The sequence below is a fragment of the Trachinotus anak genome, unplaced genomic scaffold (genome assembly GCF_046630095.1).
Source record: "Trachinotus anak isolate AG129_WGS33_773 ecotype Australia unplaced genomic scaffold, CSIRO_AGI_Tana_v1 ptg000016l, whole genome shotgun sequence".
NCBI lineage: Eukaryota > Metazoa > Chordata > Actinopteri > Carangiformes > Carangidae > Trachinotus > Trachinotus anak.
In genome coordinates, this window is record NW_027273867.1 from 13,373,154 (window position 1) to 13,393,425 (window position 20,272).

Genomic DNA, 20,272 nt, shown 5'->3' on the forward strand with positions numbered 1-20,272 from the left:
AAGGAAATTTAATGACCCGCCCAACACAGAGAGCCACACACACACACACACACACACACATACACATACACACACACACTCTTAAACTTTCCTCCATTCTCTTCCTCTATTTCTTGTACATCCTCCACTCCCTCCAGCGTGATGTCCAGCCAGAGCGACTCTGGCTGGGGATGTTATCAGTGATGTGTTCAGCGGGTAAAGTAGTGCTGGGTCAACAACAATACTTGGTGTGATTCCCCTGCAGTGGGATGTGTGTGGTGGTGATGAGCTGTGTGAGTGGGAGCAGCTATGGTCCACCAGTGGCTCCAACATGGCTGTCATACCGACGAAAGAGCAGAAACAGGGTGACGCTTTAATAGAGGTTTGTGTGTGTGTGTGTGTGTGTGTGTTATTTCTATCTGTGGATGAGTGTTAATTGCTGAAACAGCAAGTACTGATAAGCAAATGTCTCTGGAAGATGTTGTCATCACCACAATATATCCATATGGTTTAGTGGGGGGGGGGGGGGGGGGGGGTACATTTCTCTCTTTATGGGGCTGTTTGTGAATGATAAGGTCACTGACTGTAATTAATCTTGTTATTCTCAGGGTGAGCCACATCATTTGATGGCTGTCCTACCCTTGCATTTTTTCCAAAGGTTTACTGTACGTCTATATATATACTGTATATGGTCCATATGTATATATGTGCAGTGTGAGGCTCTTTAAATCCATCCAGAGGGGTGATAACAGTCTGGGTTGTTTGTTTTTGATGCATGTTTAGGATCTTAAAGTTCCTTGTGGCCAAGAGGAAGTTTAAGGAGACGCTGCGTCCGTATGATGTGAAGGACGTCATAGAGCAGTACTCTGCTGGACACCTGGACATGCTGGGCCGCATCAAGAGTCTGCAGATGAGGTAGGTTTCACATATTCCCACTGGTTTATTGCTTCATAAGTAAATAAGGTAAGTAAATGAGGTAAAAATCTCTAATTCTGTGTTTGGGCTGGGAAAAGAGATTACTTTGTGTTATCATGCCATGATTCATTTTTGCTCTTTGTACTTCTGCTTCTTTTAAAGATATTTACTTCCTTGCCAGGTCATGTCTGCACTGTAAATATGAAGCTGCCACCAGCAGCTGGTTAGCTTAGTTCAGGATACAAACAGGAAGCAGGTGGAAACAGTTAGTTTGGCTCTCCTCATCTAATTCTTGGCAAAAAAAGGAAAATAATCATTCTTATTGATTCAATATTGAAAATGCCAGGCTTTTACTTTAAGCTCATACAAAATCACTCTAAAATATCAAAGTCTTCATTATATTTATTATAGTTTGTTGTGTTTGTGTGAAAGGGTGGACCAGATAATTGGACGAGGAGCTGTTCAGCCCGATAAGAAGGCACGCCCTGAAAAAGGAGAGAAGACGCCGCCAGAACTGGACCCACTGGATGAGCTAAGCATGATGGGACGTGTAGTCAAGGTGGAGAAACAGGTAACCGAGGGATAGTTTGATTTAAACAGCAAAGCTGTGTTTTCTTAGCAATCATATACATCAGTCAAGAAATCTCAATGATTGCTCTTACTCACTCTAGTGGATCAAATAAAAACTGCCATAGAAACTACAGGAAGTGCAATAAACAGAGCAGGAAATGACTTAATTTAGCAGCTGCATTCCCTGTTCCACTTAGTCAATAGGTTTTCTGTCATCGGTCTGTCTTCACTTCAGCTCCCAAGAGGCTTTGAGGTTGTTTTTGAATGGTAAGAAATAATAAGGTATTGTGTTACCAGCGCTCAATACATTAGTAAATACCCATTTAGCACCAGTGTCATCATCCATCTTACCAGAAACGGCAATGAAAGAAAGTCCCTGCAGAACCCCACCACCCCCCATCCCCCCTCCCCCCGGCGATACAACGTGTGAACTTGCCACCTTTGTATGTTTCCTTAGGTACAGTCCATAGAGAACAAGCTGGACCTCCTGCTCAATTTCTACTCCCAGTGCCTAAAGAAAGGCTCATCCCACTTTACCCTGTCCTCCCTCCTGGAGCCCGACCTGACATCTGACTACCACAGCCCCACGGACCAAAGAGACCTCTTCCCCTCTGCTACCACGCTCAACATCTCCCAGTCCGAAAGCGGCAACTTGGAATGACAGTGAGCTGAGCAGTCTGGGGGCTGTTCGAACACAGACACAAACCCTTTACAGTACGTCTTCCGTCAGCTGAGCCCTCACTCCGAGCAGCCTGAACTACATGTCTCCTCTTCCTTTCATTTCATTTCCACTCCCACCCATCTCAAATCTGCATCCTCACCCATTTTCTTTGAGCGAATGTGTTGCTGATAGAGACAGAGGCCACCAGATGGCTCCACCTGACAAGGAGCCTCAACCGAAGCTGCTCTTGGGACCCCCCACCCCCCAACCCACTAGTTTAGGATGGAGGTAAAGAAGAGGATACATGAACAACTATTACTTGACTACTGAACCACTGTCACCCACTCACCTCATGCTTTACATCTATGCTTACTTTGAAGCTTCACCTGTAGATAATCAGACACTGTGAGCTTTAAAGTTTTGGAAATCTTTGGAGACCCCCCCCTCCCCAATTCATCATTTCTGTTTTTTTCTTGGCTGCTTGGAACAACTGAGAGTTTTCTGACTCAGTTGACAGTGCTGCACGTGCCATGCCCAGTCATTTGTCCAGCACCTTAGGATAGCATCACAATTCTTGATAGTGTGATGAATGTAATGGGTACCACCTGCAAATTTTGCATTCACACCACAAGAAAAACAAACACATAACTAGAGGAGCTGTCGACACAGAAATAATCTGCTCCCTTGGACTTGGACGGGCATGCTGGGCTGACCTTGCCAAGGCACCAAACGGTACAACTTCCCACCCAAACAAGGGAGTTCTAAATATGTAAATCCTGCTTTAATCGCCCAAACTTGAGCTGGAAGAATGTGTTGGAGTGACTGATGTGTACTGTACATTGTTGTTTGTTTTGATCTCCATTCCTTCTCTCAGAAGTTCTGTCTCTAACAGGCCCACATGCAAAAAAAAAAAAAAAACAAGACATTATTCCCTGTTTGGCTGGCATTCAAGTGAGGAATGTTTCCACTTATTTAGGATTTAATAGAGTCAAAATGGCCTTTCACAGGTCTAACATCCCTTGCAATGTTTGAAAGGCTACTTGAATATTCCATTAACTACAGTTTATGTTTTTAACATGATCTTGAAAACACTTTGTCTTGCAGCCCACCCTCCAAACATGCATGTTGCTCACATGAGTCCTGTAGATAAAACCTCACTGATCCTCAGTCAGGATTTAGACATTTATTTAGATATTTATTTTCTGCACTGCTCCTCATAACTTATATCAAGCCTCAGGTCAGGTTCACCATCGCAGCTGGTTCAGGCAGTCAGTAGTACTTCACAACCTTTCTTACAGGAGGATACTTCTCACTCTAACAGTCATCACATGGTACATGCACTTGCAGAGACTTTTTGGCCAGTTTGGTGCAGTTTTAAACAACAAACAACCTGTAAGGTGTCCAGGTTCAACGCATGAATTCCTGGCCATATTCCTCATGAATGCACGTGTCTTAGGAAATGCTCCGGCCTTTAAAGCTTCACTACAGACAGTGTGCAGGGTCGGGCTTCAGTCATCACTTACAGGTGTTACACACTGACTGTCATTGCCAGTCCACTTTACTCTCATCTGTCTTTTCTGGTTCTTTCTTGGAGATGTTTGATGCACAGTGAATGCTCTGTGCTCGTGGACAAAACTGGAGAGTGCATCAAGGCACACACACGTACACACAGTGAAAGCAATTTCTTTACTTAAATACTTTGGCACTTGATAAATATAACACATTTTTTTGTCATGTGTACCTTTATCATTTTGTTTTAATTTCTTTACTGTAACTATTTTGATGTACTCGATTTTTGTGTAACCTTTAACAGCAAATTTCTATGTTTTTGTAATGATTTTTTTGGTTGTTAAAGTGAATGTAGGGTTTAAGTTAATATATTTAATTCAGTTAGACATGATCTTTAAATAAATGTAGCATTTTTGTCAAGTTAAATCATGGATGACACAACTGTAACTACACACAGCTGATCAGGTCGACACATGCACACGACTCACAGAGCTCATATGTATTTTAAGCTCATATTTTTTTTAATGTCATCAGATAATTGCTGCCAGCTTCAACTAAGAAAACATTCATCACACTGTATTTGGCCAGTGAAAACATGTCTTCTTTCCCTACAAGTGATTCATTTATTTGGTCCAGTCAAGCCAGTTGACTCAGGTGCTCCACTTCTCCATTCAAGCCAAGCCTAGACTTCAAACAGTGAATGTACAATACTTCATTGCTCGGCCTATTCAGATCTATTTATTTTAGATCGCTGCCATGAGGAATGAAATGGCGCTTCAGAGCTTGCTGATGGCATCATGAAATCTAGGTAGCTTTATTATTTGGTCTAAATTATAAAAGAGATGTCTCGTTATTAGAGGCATTATTATACTGAAGAGTACTGTCACTTCTTTGTCACCTGGAATGTTGAGCTTCATGAAAATGTATGTGAGACCACTGTATTGCATGTTGTTGTTAGTAGTGGCCCCAGTATTAGAAAAAAAATAATTAAGGATGTCTTCTGTGAAGTCTTGAGTCAAGTCATGAAAGGAAATGACCTGTGCCTTCAATGTCCTCGTTCTGTAACTGATATGGTGCGGCTTTCTATCTCAAACTTAAATATTAATGCTGCTTTGAAGACAACAGTGTTTGATAGAAATAATCACATCAGGATAGCCGTTAGCTCTTTTTGCAAAAGTGTTTATCTAACTAAAGAAACTATCAAAAATTGTTATGAACGTATAGTTTTTAGGGGTGTTAGTCTTTTATGACTGTTGCATCCTTTGATATTTTCTGAGAATATTACTGTATATTCAGCATATCATTGTAACTCTACCAGGACCTCCTCGCGTCGACGCCCTTACTGTACCTTAACACCTGTCAGATCTGGAGGCTGGAGGCATGGACATTTGTATCACCACAGGAAACTCTGCAGGCATGTCTCCTTTCATAAGCATGTCACTTAGATCAGAATGGCTTCCACACAACTACCTCTGAGGCCACTAGGGGGCACTAGTCTAGGAAACCAAGTATGAAAAACAGTAACTGGTTGTCTAACTGACTGAATGCTATGCATGACTCAATCTGCACGATCTCTTTTCTCTTCTTACTCTGTTCTTCTTCATGACGTCCTTACCATCCATCATTGACTGACTTGCTGCCATTTGACATTCCAGCTCGTTGCCCTTTAACTGCTCTCTTAGGTATTGGAACTGTTGTTAAAACGAAACACAAACTGATCAAAGCAATAAGCACAATGCTAACCTAACAAAGTCTTCCAATCCCAATTGATGTAGCTACTGGTTGATGACATATGGCGCTTATCTTATTTTCTAATCTAATGCACACCTCTATTTGATCTTTTAAAGAGATACAAAAATGTGTATCTGCTGAAGATAAAATTAGCTCACTTGACTAACTTATTAATTTATTTGTTTCAATAAAGCTCTTTGGACTGTATGTTGACTGTTCTCTTTTCTTTGAACTATTCTATATAAGACTGGGAAATGTTTTATATTTACAGAATAACAGTGTTGAAATCCGATGGAAAATCTGGTTTAATTAAAATTCAATGAACATACCCATTGAACTGATGTTTTAAAAATAGTAAACAGGTAAGGTATATCATTTGTCAAGAATGTAGCAAAATCTTGTCATCATGTCTCTTTTATTGCCTTGTTGAATTTACTGATATTTAGTCAGAGCAAGATGCTACCTGTTTAAATTATTATTAGTAGAAAATAATATGGGAAAAATAAAATGGGAAAACCAACACAACAAACAGCTCAATATTACCCAGAAAAGCAGGCATGGAGTTGTTTTTTTTAGGGAAGGTTAAAAACATTTTGTTTGCACACATGAATATAAGAAAAGAATCCCTTACTTCTCCTCTATATCTCCATGTGGGAATCTTTTGGACCCTGATCCTGCGTTCTGGTTTGTTCTTCGTTTGACTGATTTTGCTCAGATTTCTCAACAGTTATGGAGGAAAGTGAACTGATAAGCAGAGTCAGCTGATGTGTTTGTATATACACTGTGGGACAGGTACGATTCAGGCAACAGTGTCAGTGTCACATTGTGAAGTTTCCAACACCGTAGAAGTGGTGGAACAAAGTCACATGTCGTTTGAAGGGGTCGACAATCAAATAGGCAAACGTCTGCTCCTCCTCTCGTCTGCCGGGGTAACACCGTCCTGACTCATCCTGCAAGGGATAAACAATAGTGTTTGTTGAAGTTATGGGAAACAACAGCTATGGTTTGCAGATTATTGATAATGGTTGTAAGATTCAAACTGAAAATGCTACTTGAGTTTAAATTTATAACATAATGTCTTCAAATAGAGCAGTGCAGTCATGATTATTCTTATTTGCATTATGCTTCCACGCTGCTGTGCGCTGTTTAGTCAATTTGAGGTAAGATCCAATCAAAATACATTCACATGGCCACAGTTAAACATGAACAAAGCATTTAGTTTGATGCACTTGTATTTCTTTAGTGTACAGACACACAGTCTTCTTTCAGCTGACACAAACACTCAACCACTAACTTACATAGGCACCGATTTTGAGAACCGTGGAGACAACACTGATCTTCTTTGTGTCTGGAGCCTTCTGAACACTACAGAATAAAGCATGAAGTTACAAGTTTACTATTATAAATTACACTGGCATGAAATGTGTGTATATATGGGGATGTAGGAAAGCCCGATTTGACTATATTTTGGACAGAATAGTGTCAAGTATGGCCAGATTCTCTTCACCTGATCAGATCTTTGTACACTTGCTTCGTGGTGTTGATGTAAGGATCAATGGTGTCTTCATACTGACAGAGCTCTCCTCCAAGACACAGGTGTTTGAAGAGGCGAAACAGGAACTCTCCTCGCTCCTCTCTCCCAACTGCATAGTAGTGCTCACTGTCCTCTTCCTGCAGCATCTGGAGGAACAGAAGAAGACATACACTGACCTCATGTCAAAACACATAGATATAGACAAGACAGACAGATGGAGGCAGACAGAGAGAGTCACCTGTCTGAGTTCATCATAGTCGGGGTAGACATCATGAAAGCATTTAACTACTTGTCCAGAAGGCCTCAGGATGCCACAAGAGTAGATTGGGTCAAACAACTCCATGGAGACTTTAGTGCAAGGCACCACCTCCACATCAACAGACACCACTGGCTTGTCTACAACACACACAAACACACACAAAAGTCAGAAACATTCCACAGAGATCTGACAGCAAATACTGTCCAGCAGATGAGACCAATTTCCTATGATCAGTGATGAAAGGCTTTCTAGGGGGATATTACATACCAAGAGGCATCCAGACTCCAGCCTCCATCTTTTTCAGATTGGCAACCACATCAGGGTCTCTGAAAAAACACTGCACATACAGAGTGAAATCAAGAGCATTCAGGCATGATTATGAACATGGGATGCATTTTATTGAAACAGACAACCTGCAGTTGTTTTTGTTTGACACTGATGAGCTCAGTCTATTTCAGCATCACTGGTCGGTGCGGCACTGAAAATGAAAAAATCTGTTTTGGGCCTCAGAGATAAAGTAAATTTAGTGTCGCAACTTATCTGTCTGTAGTTTTTCTCAATTCATCTATTATTTGTTTAGTTTATGAAATTTCAACAAGTAGTGAATATTTCATAAATGATATGACAAAGAAAAGCAGCAAATTCTCACATTTGAGGAGTTAAGTCTTGGAAAGCTTTGCAGCTCTACACCCATTAAAAAAAGAAAGACCATTTTCAGTTACCTAATCGGTCAGTGCTTTTACTATTATTTCAGACTAAGTGGTACCTTATTTTATCGTGGTGGGTCTTACCAGTGCAAAATTTTCACTGTTGTAAGGGTAAAAGCTCTGATCAAAGCTGAAAGACTGAGCCGAAATCCTCCCAAGCATGGACCTGAAATTAACACACATATTCATCACAAGTCAATATACAGCTAGGAGCTACGGTAAAGAGGAAGGTGATAACTTGTGAAAATATTAATTTCTTCACCATTTCATTAACAGTGCTAAAGCGCCTTTGTCGTGTAGGAAAGAGAGTTTCTTAGAGGGAAGAGGACTAAAAGAAAAAGTCTGCTCCAACGCGGATTTCTCTCCTGCCATGTTTGCTCCTTCTTTAGTTGTTGTTAGCCTAAAAAAACCGTGAGCACTCGCTCGTATTTACAAACAAGTTGCAGGTTTGTAGGCGTTCGTGGTCCAATCAGTGGCAGGTGTGCTCACTAACAGCCAATGAACGTCTGGTTTCGTCACTTTTCTTCCGGTTGCAAGAACTGGCAACAAAGTGAGTGCTCTTGTTTTTTTTAGCCTATCTCAAAGCCTATCTCATTTGTATAGCGTTGCCTGGGCAACGGACGCTTGTGACGAGAACATTCTTTTTCAAACAGCTAATGCTAACACCGCCGACTTCTCTTCGTCTTCTGTTACATTTCACTTTGTTATTGTGGTTTTTTTAGTCCTCAGCAGCTGCCTCTGTCTCTTTATTTTACGCTATGTTGGATGTCTCGAATTAATTTCACCAATCAACTTGAGAAGGAGCTCACCAGCGGGAGGCGAACCTGTTACAGCCACCAGAGAGCGACCTTGTCCTTCTTTGTAAGAACAGTCCTTTAAGTGGATCTGAGGCTTTTTGCGTTGCTTCTTATCTTCGACCTTTTTCCACTCATAAATCGCCATCTCTATTGTTAATCTGTCCATCCCATACTGTTAGATATCCTGTCCTGTTTTCAGGGGTGATATGCGTTTCTGCTACTACAGTAAATCACATTTGAGCCAAGAAAATGCATTTTGCCTGACATGTCATTCTTGACCTTTGAACTTTTTTGCACTTTACAGACAATCTCAACTCAAGGTCCACTATATTCTTATTTTGGACGCAGACCATGTGACATGGTGGAAAGCCAAAGACCAAACATGATGTGATATACCTAATGACTTAGACATTTCACATTTTGCCCCAGATGTTGTAAAGTTTGTTCAATCAGGCAGGAACAGCTGAGCTTCAGAAACGGGCAATGGGCAAGATCCCATCAACCATCAACCTCACATTTACAGATGTTTTTTTTCATCATGTCCAAAGGGCAGCACATCTTCTGAAGCTTGTTACCAGTTAAGGATGATAGATCGCACATGCTTCTGTGCTTACTTGTACATGTGTTTACACTTGTACAACCTACGTAGGTCTTTTTTTTCCCCAAACAAGTCCTTCTTCTAACTCCGTACAGACCCTTACAAACATTTGTATTCATCCTGGCTCAAATTCTCATTTCATTCCCATCATTCCCAGCATTCCAGGATGGTTGAGGATGTGGGATCCTTTTGATCCACATTCCATTATAGGACTCTCAGACCCTGATATTACCCATGAGGGGAACTGAGAATATCCTGTGTGGGGACACCCTGAAGTCATGATAATGTAAATGTGTTGTGTTGTCTCTCTCATTTTGTTGTTCTTGGTCTCATAAATGTGTATGCATCAAGATACCTACAACTTCTGTTGAGACAAGCGATTGATTTGTTATTGCGATAAGTATGTGGTTTCTATAGTTTAACAGGGAGCATGAATTAAGTCACAGTGCCATGGTTACCTTCAAACATCTCCAACATCTCCCATAAATCTTCAACCATTTTAGTTCTCAACAGCTCATTTAATATGAGCAGAGCATTAATGATGCTGCTTCTTGTCATTTGAATTGATTAAAGTTGCAGGTTGAAAATGCTGAACTGTACTGTTCCTTCCCTTCTGCCTGGTGAGATTATAATCGTGTAATGTATTGTGATGTAAGACTGATAACCACTGTGCAAACCAATTAGCCACAAGTCAACTCTTTTACCAAATTGAAAATACTGATGATAATTTGGAGTAATAAGTTGAACTATATATAAACTTTATGTTCTCATAATGAAAATTGATATATATGTCTAGATAGTGACAAGCCCAACACAAAACATGATGGGCCCAAGATGGGACCAAGTCCAAAAAGTGACTGAAGGAGGGAGAAAATTGCGCCAAATTGATGTTTTGACACTTTCCAGCCTGGATATAACATGACATAACAGTCAGGTCATTAAAATAGAACTGTGCTTCTCATTGTCTCCTGATTGCTGTGTGGTAATTCCTTATCATTAGATCCATGAGTATCAAAACTGAAACTTGGCAGGCAGGAGGGTGAGGCAGGTGAGAAGATGTCACTGCTGAGGAATGCTGGAAGGTGATTGCTGTCTGTGATTGTATCTTTTTCTAACCATTATAAAAAATCAACAGCAGAGACTGAACTTTTTCAACAGTATGCGAAATCAGGACAACTGCATGATCTCTGCTTCATGACATTCATATCTTCTGTTTTTTTTCAAGGTATTTTGGGGATGTTAGGGACCTTTCCAGGCTGACTACAAGCTCATTCCAGTAATTTTCAAACTCAGTCACACCAAGTTTTTATTTAATTTTACAAAAAAATAGAATTGAACATATAACATATAATTGAATATTTAACTGAATGAATAAAATATGATAATTGCAACAGTTTTACAGACTTTCTTTTTCTTTTGGTGGTGGGGTGTAGGGTTGTACTTTAGAGGACATTAACCTGAGCTCGTCATTTTTAGATTTATTAAACTTCAAATGAAATATTGGATTTCAAATCATTCTCATGAAAACCAAGTTATTCATAGTTATATTTTTATATGCTGATGCTCACAGATGCCGAGCTACTGTTTTCTAGAGTCCTCTCCTGCATAATGGAGCAGCCTGGTAATAATATATAACAAAAACATAGCAAAAATTGGACAATTGTTTCCACACATTTATGCAAGAGCAAAGCTGCTGATACTGTTAAAGGCTGACTCCAAATTCCTTCCTATGTTTTAGCTACTGGACTGAAAGCCCTTTTCTTATCTCTGCATCATTCCACTCATAGCAACAGATCATAGCCACAGATGTGTATACATTAGGTGGATATCCATACCCACCTGTGCCTGGGCAGGAGGAACATGTTGTGAGATAGGGACTGCCTTTCAAATCAGCGAGATCAAGGAGAGAAAGATAAACAGAAAGAGAGGGAGAGGAGAAAGACGAGGCACGGTGCTCTGGGTGACAGCAATATTTAAGTAAAACATCTCTTGAGTTGAGAAGCCCTGTGGCAGCAGAGGACTCAGTCTCAATGGTGTGACTCCTGGTTGGTTAAGTGCTACTGAACTGATCTTGTTTCCTGGCACAGTGATATTATCTGTCAAAGCAGGTTGTGTTTCCCATTCCCAAATGTCAATGAAACAATTAAGAGGCTTAACGTGGCTCCAGTTTGCAGCGTCCCCTCCCTTGCAGGCCCCCAGGAAGACCATGTCAAGCCATGTCATCATCCTCCCCACCATCATCATCTTCATGGGGTCAGCCTTTAGTATCTGTTGTGGTTTCTTCCCCTTATCTTTTCAGCTCATCTTATGTCACTGAAAATATAGTCGAAAAAGAAAACATGCAGCCAGTTTTGCACTATTCATTACTGTTCTTAACCATCTCAAAGTTTTCTTTTACACCTCTATAGATTACAAAAGGTAACGTTTGTGATGTTTGACGCTCAGTTAAGATGAGGGCAGTGTTGGAAATGGAAAATTACATTTTGCGGAGCAGAGACACCCACAGATGGTATTGAGAAAGAGGAACCAAGGCGAAGAGTTGTGCCCAGACATGGAGAACAATGCAAAAATCTTGCTGGGGTATTTTGATAATGACTGAATCAGTATCTGAAACTTTTCCTAGTGATGTCATGGTGAGAGTGAACTTTGTTACTGAACTCTTTTTATTCTGCTCAGGGTCAGGCAGCACTCCCACAGGAAGCTGGGTTATTCTCAGTCACTCTGCGCCCTGCTCCTGTCTTTGTAAGGCATATTGTGATGCTGTAGGGCAGTGTGGCTCATGTCAACATTAGATACAGTGACCAAACCCAAGTACATTTAACTTCTGGTTTATCTCTATTTGTATTTGTTTGTGTGTTTGGGATTCACTTGCTGATGACAACACTTACAATAACAATATTTGGTCAGATGTTTTCTTTTATATATTTTATATTCTATATGTTCTTGTTTTCTTTCTTTTTCTTAAATTTCAAACATGCTGTTAACATTTTTTCTTTTATATTTTGTATGTTCTACCTTGTATTTATTATCAAATTATTATTAATTTGAAGAGAATTTCAATCAACTTTCCAAATTATTTGAGATTAATCCACCTACCTGATGATACAGTGCAATTGTTGCTACATGTTTGGGTTGTAACCCTTTAAAGTGAAGAAATACAGAGTTGTGAAACATCTCCACGTTAAAGATAATCTGAAGGACTTTAAGATGGAAGAAGAGTCTGAAAAAATAAACATGATTTTGTGTCATGGAATTGTATTTTTTCTGTCTTATACCTTTAATCGTCTCATGACAGCACAGATTTATTATGGGTCCCCTTGGGATGTCTTGACCCCCAGGTTCCACACCACTGTGTGTATGCATGCAAACGAACATGATGCAGATGAGAAGCTACGCTTAACCTACCAGAATATTCTCTTCTCTAAATCTCACAGTTTATTTCTTCAGAAAACCCGAACAACCTGACAAAACAGAGCTAGTTTGTTATGTCTTCCTCCAAACACACACTTCTTCTATTTTCCATTGTTTATTAATTTCCTTCCATGCTTTGTGATAGTGTATCTAAGATATTCTGGGAATCCTAGAGGAGCTTTGCAGGGACATGCCAAGACTGAGGAATATGGAGGAGGGGGAGAAAGACATGGAGGTGGAATGGGAAGAGGCCACAGGTGGAATGAGTCTCTTAAGATAAAACCCTCACTGATGTGGCTGGCCTTTAATGTGCATGTGATACTATCTGTGGGATTGTCTGCTCTGCGTCTCCTCACTATACTGTGTCTCTTTAACCTAATCCTGTCAGCAACTTAATGTAAAGCGTATTGATGGATAGCAGGTGCTTACAGGGTTAGTGTTATGGTTTTATGGACAAAGAGATTTTAGCATTACAAGGGTCAGAAGTCAGGACTATTATATAAAGTGGCTGATGCATCGGTAATAGCAGCTTTTTTTGTTACGTACATGCTTTTTTAAAAGGTCTATTCTCACAAATACACAAACAAACAAACAAACACTAATCACACACACACAAGCCACACACAAAAACCATTTGAGTAAATTAACAAGTGAACGAAGGAATTCGCACTATTCGCACTATGTTAGAACTATTGTCTCAAGAAAGTCTAAACATCCACTTTACGTAAGTAAAGTGAAGTTGTTGTGTTTCGTGACCAATGAGAGGACAAAAACTGTCCATAAATCATATTGGTTGGTGGTTTGTCATGGTCCCTGAGCAAAACACTAACTCCCAAATTGTTCCTGATGACGAGCACCATGAATGTGTGGGAAAATAGTATGAGTCACTTTGGACAAAAGCGTCTGCTTAGGGAATGTAATATGCCTGGTTCCTGATGACAAGAGAGGCAGGAATGGATGATAAAGTGCTCTGGTTTGTTAACACGAAACTGTTAATAGATTCCATTTAAAAACATGTGACGTTAGTCCATTTTAAATTAGCAACACTTTCCGTTTATATCATTTCAGCACCAAGTTGACGACTGAACTTGTTCATCTCTTGCCTCCCTCACCCTCTTGACATTTCTGTGGCAGCCCAAACACCCTCTTTATGCTGCTCAAGACTCAAGACTTCTGTTTGGACCAATACTATCCCCGGTCTCCATCGTAACGGTCCCTGTGCAGCCATCTGACGGAACATAGTGCTGAATATTCAGGAATGTAATTTCATGTCTTGCCAGCTTGTTGTAGCCTCTGACTGAGACAGTCTTGCTCCTGTGACACTGACTGGTATCAATAAGCTCATACAGTCCCTGTCTGCATATGCATGTGTTTGTATGCTTACACTATGCACTCATGTATGCATCCTGTAGCCAATGAGACCCTCCACTGTCCTGCTGTCCTTCAATACAAACCATTGAGACTAAGAAGTGGATATTAAACAACTTGCTGAAGTGAGACATGAGTGGGAGAGAAAAGAGGAGAGAAACGGCAGGAATCAAATTGCCAGAAAATTTCTAATACTGGCTCTCAAATAACACCCAGAAATAATAATTTACCTGCATAAACGAATAAACCAAATTGTTCTAAACCTTGGGATGTTTTTTCAGACTTGAATCCCTGTGGAGATCATTGGATCGATTGCATAACAGTTGTGTGTGAGACAGAATAAACAGATGATAAACACAGGAGAGGTGAGGAGCACTGCTGATGCTGCCGGCCCCTGAGCCTCACCACTGGCCCTCTGAACCCCACGCTGCTCCAAATAAAACAAATCGCTCTTTCAGGGCCAAAACTACCTCCCCTTTATTTGTGTAAAAGATACTTTTGAGGAAATGAAGCTTTAAATGTGTCATGCTATCAGGAGTCATGCTGCTTAAAATATATTTCTAAAATAAAAAGTGTATTTAAAAGGTGATTCAGCATTTTTAGATTCTACTATAGAAAATTTATATATATATATATATATATATAATATATGTAATAATAATAATAATAATAATATATGTAGTCTACACACAAGTAAAATATAGTATAAAAATAAAATAAACTATTGAGTAAATATTACACATGGTGTGATGTGATTTCGTACACAACCAGATAAACTGTCAGTTAGCAAACTTGTTAGCTTGGTAGCTAACGTGAGCTTGTTGTCTTGGTAACTAGCAGGACGATAAGTTCACACAGTTTATTCAAAGGGTATATCAATTCCTGTCTGCAAACCATTCCTGTTTTGTACAGCAGTTTATACTCCAACAGAGGAGGTTAAATAAATGTGGATATAGCAAAACATCTAATAAGGTCCGATAGCTTTCTACATTTTGAACTTTCAAGCTCTCTGTTTGCTTAAAGGTCAGCACTGCCAAGACAACTTGCCGTTGGTCTAAAGTGCAAATATGTGTGTCAGAGTCTATCAAAGTTGAATTTGATGCAAAGATTTTGTGCAAGTTTAATTGTCCAATACTCACGATGAACCCTCAGAAATTTAGCTTTTATCTGCATTTTAAATACTGGTGTGACAAAACCTTTACAGGGGTCAATACAACAGACCTGGTGGATGTATTATGCCCCATTAGTAGTGATGAGCACCTTCACTGAATGGATGGATGAATGGATGAGTGCAGGGAGGGGTGACAGATATTGAGCGAGGGTGTTGAGACTAGCATGGGTGGGTCAGTTCCTATGGGGATGGAGGGCTGGATGGATGGAGGGCCTGGGTGGTTGGAGGGGGTGAGGAGGGGATAGACCACCTGAGGCCTCCTCTTGTCTATTTGTTTAAAGTAAGGGGATGACATCATCAGCATTAGGGGACAATCTATGAGGTGCTTTTTCTCTGTTCTTCCAGTGGACACACGTCTTAAATCTGGACAGATTCTTATACAAGTGTTTCCTTCACTGTCGAATGTTACATTTCTAGTCAAAGAATCTCTCCTTCCCCCGAGTCTTTCACTTAATTTTTGTTATTACATAAAATGTTGTTATTGCAACACAGTCTCTACAACCAGTTTGTAATGTTTTAGCATATTACTTTATAGAAACAGCTCTCACACACCAGGGGTGCAGTGTGTATGCAGCTGAAATACAAAACAATCAAAGCAACAAGCCCCTGCATGTCACATACAGTGAATTTCACTTGCGGCAACAAAATGCAATTAGACAAAGAGACACCTTGAGGCACTGTTTCATAATGTGCAATCTTTGGCTCTGAAGATGCCATGCAGTGTAAATTAAAGTAATAAAATATCAACAGGGATCTTTTTCAGTAGATTTATAGTGACAATATTTAATAGTGGCAGAAAAAGAAAGTGTTTGATGAGAGGTAGTACATCATTCCCCCTCTGAGTGCTTTTCTGTATGGTTTCAAAATAAATCATGACAAGCTGAAGTTTTTAGTGCTTTTAGAAAAGCTTATAGGCATTGTTTAATGCAAAGGAACGTTCTGATTTTATAGCATTCATTAAAGTGATAACATGACTGTCAATAAATACGTAATGGTTTGTCATTACTAAGTCCTGGAAAGATACATAAACTGAGATACTACAGTTAGTGACTTAAAGTGAAGCACTGATACAATTTGTGATGTTAACGTAAACGAAATGTCTATTCATAAGTCAATAATTTACAACATGATGATCATGTCTCTGCCTTGCACATACTGCATATTTTATCCACAGTTGTAAATGTTTATCCAGAGTCTAATTGCTTTCAGCATCTGCTGAGCTTGTGATGAACTTTGTCAGTCAGAGCTTGTATTTAATTTTGCTGACATGAATGAAGTAAAGAGATTTTTAGCAACTCAGTTTTTCCTATGACTGAATGATTCAGAATCTGTCACTTCTCAGTCAGCAAGACTCAGCCTGCAATTCAGTGGTTTCACAATCAATATGAATCTGATGTGACAGACGGCCAGACATGTGGGTGTGCAAAAGTGACAGAAAGACTGACCTTTTCACCATTTTACATCCTGCAGTACATGCTGACTAATCAATTTTTTCATCTCATGAAGGTGAATGTGCTTGACATAGGCAGAAATTGTGAAAAAACCTTTGTCTAGTTGTATGTACCAACTAATATAATATCTGCTCATAGCAACTAAAGCATGATTATTTCTTATGCCCTCAAAGCACCTGGTTAAGTTTAGTGAAATGGTCTTGGCTAAATACTGAAAAGCATGAGTCACAAACTGTTTACTTTATTAATGTGTAACCACAACCACAATCTTCCCCTAACCTTAACCTAAGTGTGCTTGTTGCCTAAACCTGACCACACACAGCACTCAGGATGCAAAGTCAGTTTCCCAGAGTCAAAGTTCTGAGTTTCATAAATGCCCCTTCATCAATCCATTAGCTATATAGCTTATCCCTATAGGGTCGCAGGGGGGCTGGAGCCAATAACAGTTGACATTGGGCGAGGGCAGGGTACACCTTGGACAGGTCACCAGTGGATTGTGGGAGGAAACTGGACTACCCGGAGGGAACCCATGCAGACACTGGCAGAACACGCAACATGCAAAAACGACACAGAAAGGTGTCAGGCTCCGGGTTACAACCCAGAACCTTCTCAGTGTGAAGTGACAGTGCTAACCACTGCACCACCGTGCCACCCTTGCAAGTGTTACAAAAACAAAGCACTTCATTTAAAAAAAACAGAACATAATCACGGCAGTAATTGCATTTTCCAACAAAAAAATTGTGTAATGTTTTGATAATGAAGAGGTGTATGTGTTTGTGTGTGTGTGTGTGTACGTGTGTGTGTAGTGAATGCAGTGGTTGTTAAGATTGTCTCTTTCAGTCAGTCACTGTCAGTCACTTTCAGAATTTGACCTGACATCCTCTTTCCACAGTTTAGTTTCAAATCTGCTAACTTGAGCGTCAAAAGGATTTTCACATCAGTCGTGTCAAAAAAAGATTTTCCTTTTACCATACTCGTCCTTGCTCTGCTGACTGACTGTGCTACAGGTGTTTTGTCATGGAGATACACAGGACAAAAACTGTAAAACCCCAAATAGGATCAGGATCTGTTTTACACAACATGAGAAGCAATTTGAGCCTGAAATTGACCTGAGCAAGAGGATTAGGGGGCTTGTATAGGTGTAGTGTATCTCATATTCCACACTCCATGAAGATGATTGTGTAAGGGTCTTTTTGTGAGAAGCATGGAGCGTGCAAACCAAAGTATGTCCACTGCTCTCAAAAACAAAACTGTCATGTGCTATAGCCCCAGCTGCAGAATAGAGAGAACAAACAGTACAATGAAATCTCCCAAATGTCTGTGCTTCTCATCAACACTAACACGTGGGTGTTTTTCCATACACCTGCTGCTACAGTAACTGCCACAAAACATCCAGGAAGATTACTGATGCACTCCGTCCACGTGCATGCCGTCAGCACGCCCACTCTTGTTTACTATCAGCGGCGCTCGTCCTACATGTTCTTGGAATGGAAAATGCTCCAGAGAGGTGGAGATGGCTATGTGTCCACTCCTCCATGGGGTCAGGGGAACAGACCTCCACCCTGACACAGTGCAGCTGGGATTCCCGGCCTCGCTGCGTAGCATCACTGGAGGATTGTGATGCAATGATCATGAAAAAGAGAGGGATTGTTCCTCAAGATGACTGTGTGTGTGTGTGTGTGTGTGTGTGTTTCTGGCCTACGCCATAGGCCTGTCAGGTCTAATCTTAAAGCTAGAGCTTTTATCCTGAAGTGTCCTAATTAAACACATTTAAAGTCTATTCACAAATGTGCACACATTGATAAGTGCACACAGCTGTCTTTATGTGTGCATGTGAGTGTGTGTGTGTGTGTGTGTGTATGTGTTCCCCTGGAGTGCACTCGCTGAGCGCTCCCTCTGTATGTATAGGCTCTATTGTTACCATGTGTGTCCTCAGCCTCCACAGTTCAGCCTATTTTCGGGAAATGACCTCACAAACAGAAGCACTGCTGATCTGATATCTGTTTCCCTTTTTTCTTCTGCTGCCTTGGAGAATTAAGTGTCACAGTGAAACATCTGGAGGGCTTGTTAAGGCCTGAGTCACTGCAGGCTTGGTCAGGCCTATGTGTGCACATATCAAATGTCCACTCTGACATGAGTCTTACAACACACCACCTACAGCTCTTGTAAAACATGTTGTATTTCTAACAGTCATCCATGGTGATTCACTCTCCTCACTTCACTGATTGAGGATGAATCACACACACTGCCTCATCTGGTGACTTCCTCTTCTGATTCAAGGATCTGTAAAGGATGGCTACAATCAAGCTCTTGTGCATTTACCGTCAACGAAGCATCACAGCTATATTCTTATGTATATGAATCATTTGCTGCCAAAGTACATCTTCAGGAAGGTAAAAAAACATGTTTAGTAAACAGTATAATAATGATTCAGCAACAGGTAGCATAAAGCACTTTTCTTCTGGAGGTAGAAGGTTGCGTAAAAGGTTTTAAAGCCGTAATTATAGTGTTGTATGAAAAGCAAACATGCTAACCAGGACTGCCTCATCTTTACTCACATTATTGACAGAAACTCTCTGAGAGCTTTTCATTTCTCTCCTTTTAGTTAGACACACTATTTTGAATCTTGCAGATGACAGATTCAGGCTGAACCAGGCTCTAAAGGTTAATATCAGTCACTGATTTAATGCCAGCATTGTGTTTTAAAGATGGTTATTGCATAAGAATCTCTCATCTTGTCTCACTTTTAAGTGTGCCCTTTGGTATTTTGCAAGTTGACTTCCTTTTTCAAAATGCTGTGTCAAATACAAGTATATACTGCTTTATAGTAGTGATTACCCATCACTATTACCCATATAATATTTCATATGATATTGGAATATTTCAAATATTCAGAACAATAAATCTGACCTTTTGATCTTTTTTCTTTCATTTGTCACTTAGTTGTATATCAGTATACAGAGTACAGCAGTATCTCAGTAACTAGCAGAGAAGTATGTTTCTTTAGTTAAAAAGACAGTGCTTTCTGCTCGAGCACAGTGCTAGCATTGTTTGAGCTTTCAGTGAAAATTTGTTAAATAAAACTAGAATTTTGGAGGATTATTTCTTTGACTTATTTTTTGAGTTTCAGGTGTCTAAAATAATTGCTAACACATTAGAATCAAAGTTAAAGCAACAGTTGTAGCAATTCCTTTATTTTCTGTGTCAGCAGACTGTGGTGAGATTTCGGATGTAGCAAGTCAACCCAGTAACGTCACCTACATGCTCCTTTACAGTGGCTTTTTGTTGCCTTGATGGACTGAAAAAAACGTTTGAATGTTTGAAACTGCTTGACTTGAAACTTATTTATTCAGCTCATGCATTTTACATCTAAAGACCACCTAAATGATCTATCAGGGCTGTTTCTACTCAAAGAATCAAACGCACTGACATTTATGTACCTTTGTGTGGTCAGTGTGCTCCTATGTCTGAGAGGATTTTCTTAGGAGCCCTGCCCTCCCTTCCTCCCCTGTCTAACCCCCTGCTGCGTTACAGTTATTGATTCAGCCTTTAGCTTATTGATCAACCCAAAGGGAGGTCTATGGGACAGCTGTGTCCTTCGGGACCACCAT

The 20,272-nt window shown here is 40.2% G+C and overlaps 2 protein-coding genes across 4 annotated transcripts in view; one reads left to right on the top strand and one right to left on the bottom strand.

The window, feature by feature from the left end:
• Window positions 1-5,572, top strand: part of LOC139634072 (potassium voltage-gated channel subfamily KQT member 4) — a 47,184-nt gene extending 41,612 nt beyond the window's left edge. For both annotated transcript variants that reach the window (XM_071500316.1, XM_071500317.1), the window contains exons 12-14: window positions 763-894; window positions 1,327-1,465; window positions 1,922-5,572. In XM_071500316.1, the coding sequence (XP_071356417.1) occupies window positions 763-894; window positions 1,327-1,465; window positions 1,922-2,125 (475 nt within the window). In that variant the 3' untranslated portion in view covers window positions 2,126-5,572. The remainder of the gene's footprint in view (window positions 1-762; window positions 895-1,326; window positions 1,466-1,921) is intronic.
• Window positions 5,573-5,652: 80 nt separating this feature from the next.
• On the bottom strand, window positions 5,653-8,447 carry cfap300 (cilia and flagella associated protein 300). 2 transcript variants are annotated; one of them, XM_071500318.1, is made up of 7 exons: window positions 8,128-8,414; window positions 7,950-8,031; window positions 7,426-7,495; window positions 7,138-7,295; window positions 6,873-7,045; window positions 6,664-6,730; window positions 5,653-6,315 (listed from the first exon to the last, which is right to left on the bottom strand). In XM_071500318.1, exons 1-7 carry the CDS (start codon window positions 8,235-8,237, stop codon window positions 6,184-6,186), a joined length of 792 nt encoding a protein of 263 aa, XP_071356419.1. In that variant the 5' UTR covers window positions 8,238-8,414; the 3' UTR covers window positions 5,653-6,183. The 2 variants fall into 2 exon arrangements, with proteins under 2 accessions (XP_071356419.1, XP_071356420.1); XM_071500319.1 differs by lacking the exon at window positions 6,664-6,730 and having other exon boundaries at window positions 8,128-8,447.
• Between the last annotated feature and the right edge of the window lie 11,825 nt (window positions 8,448-20,272).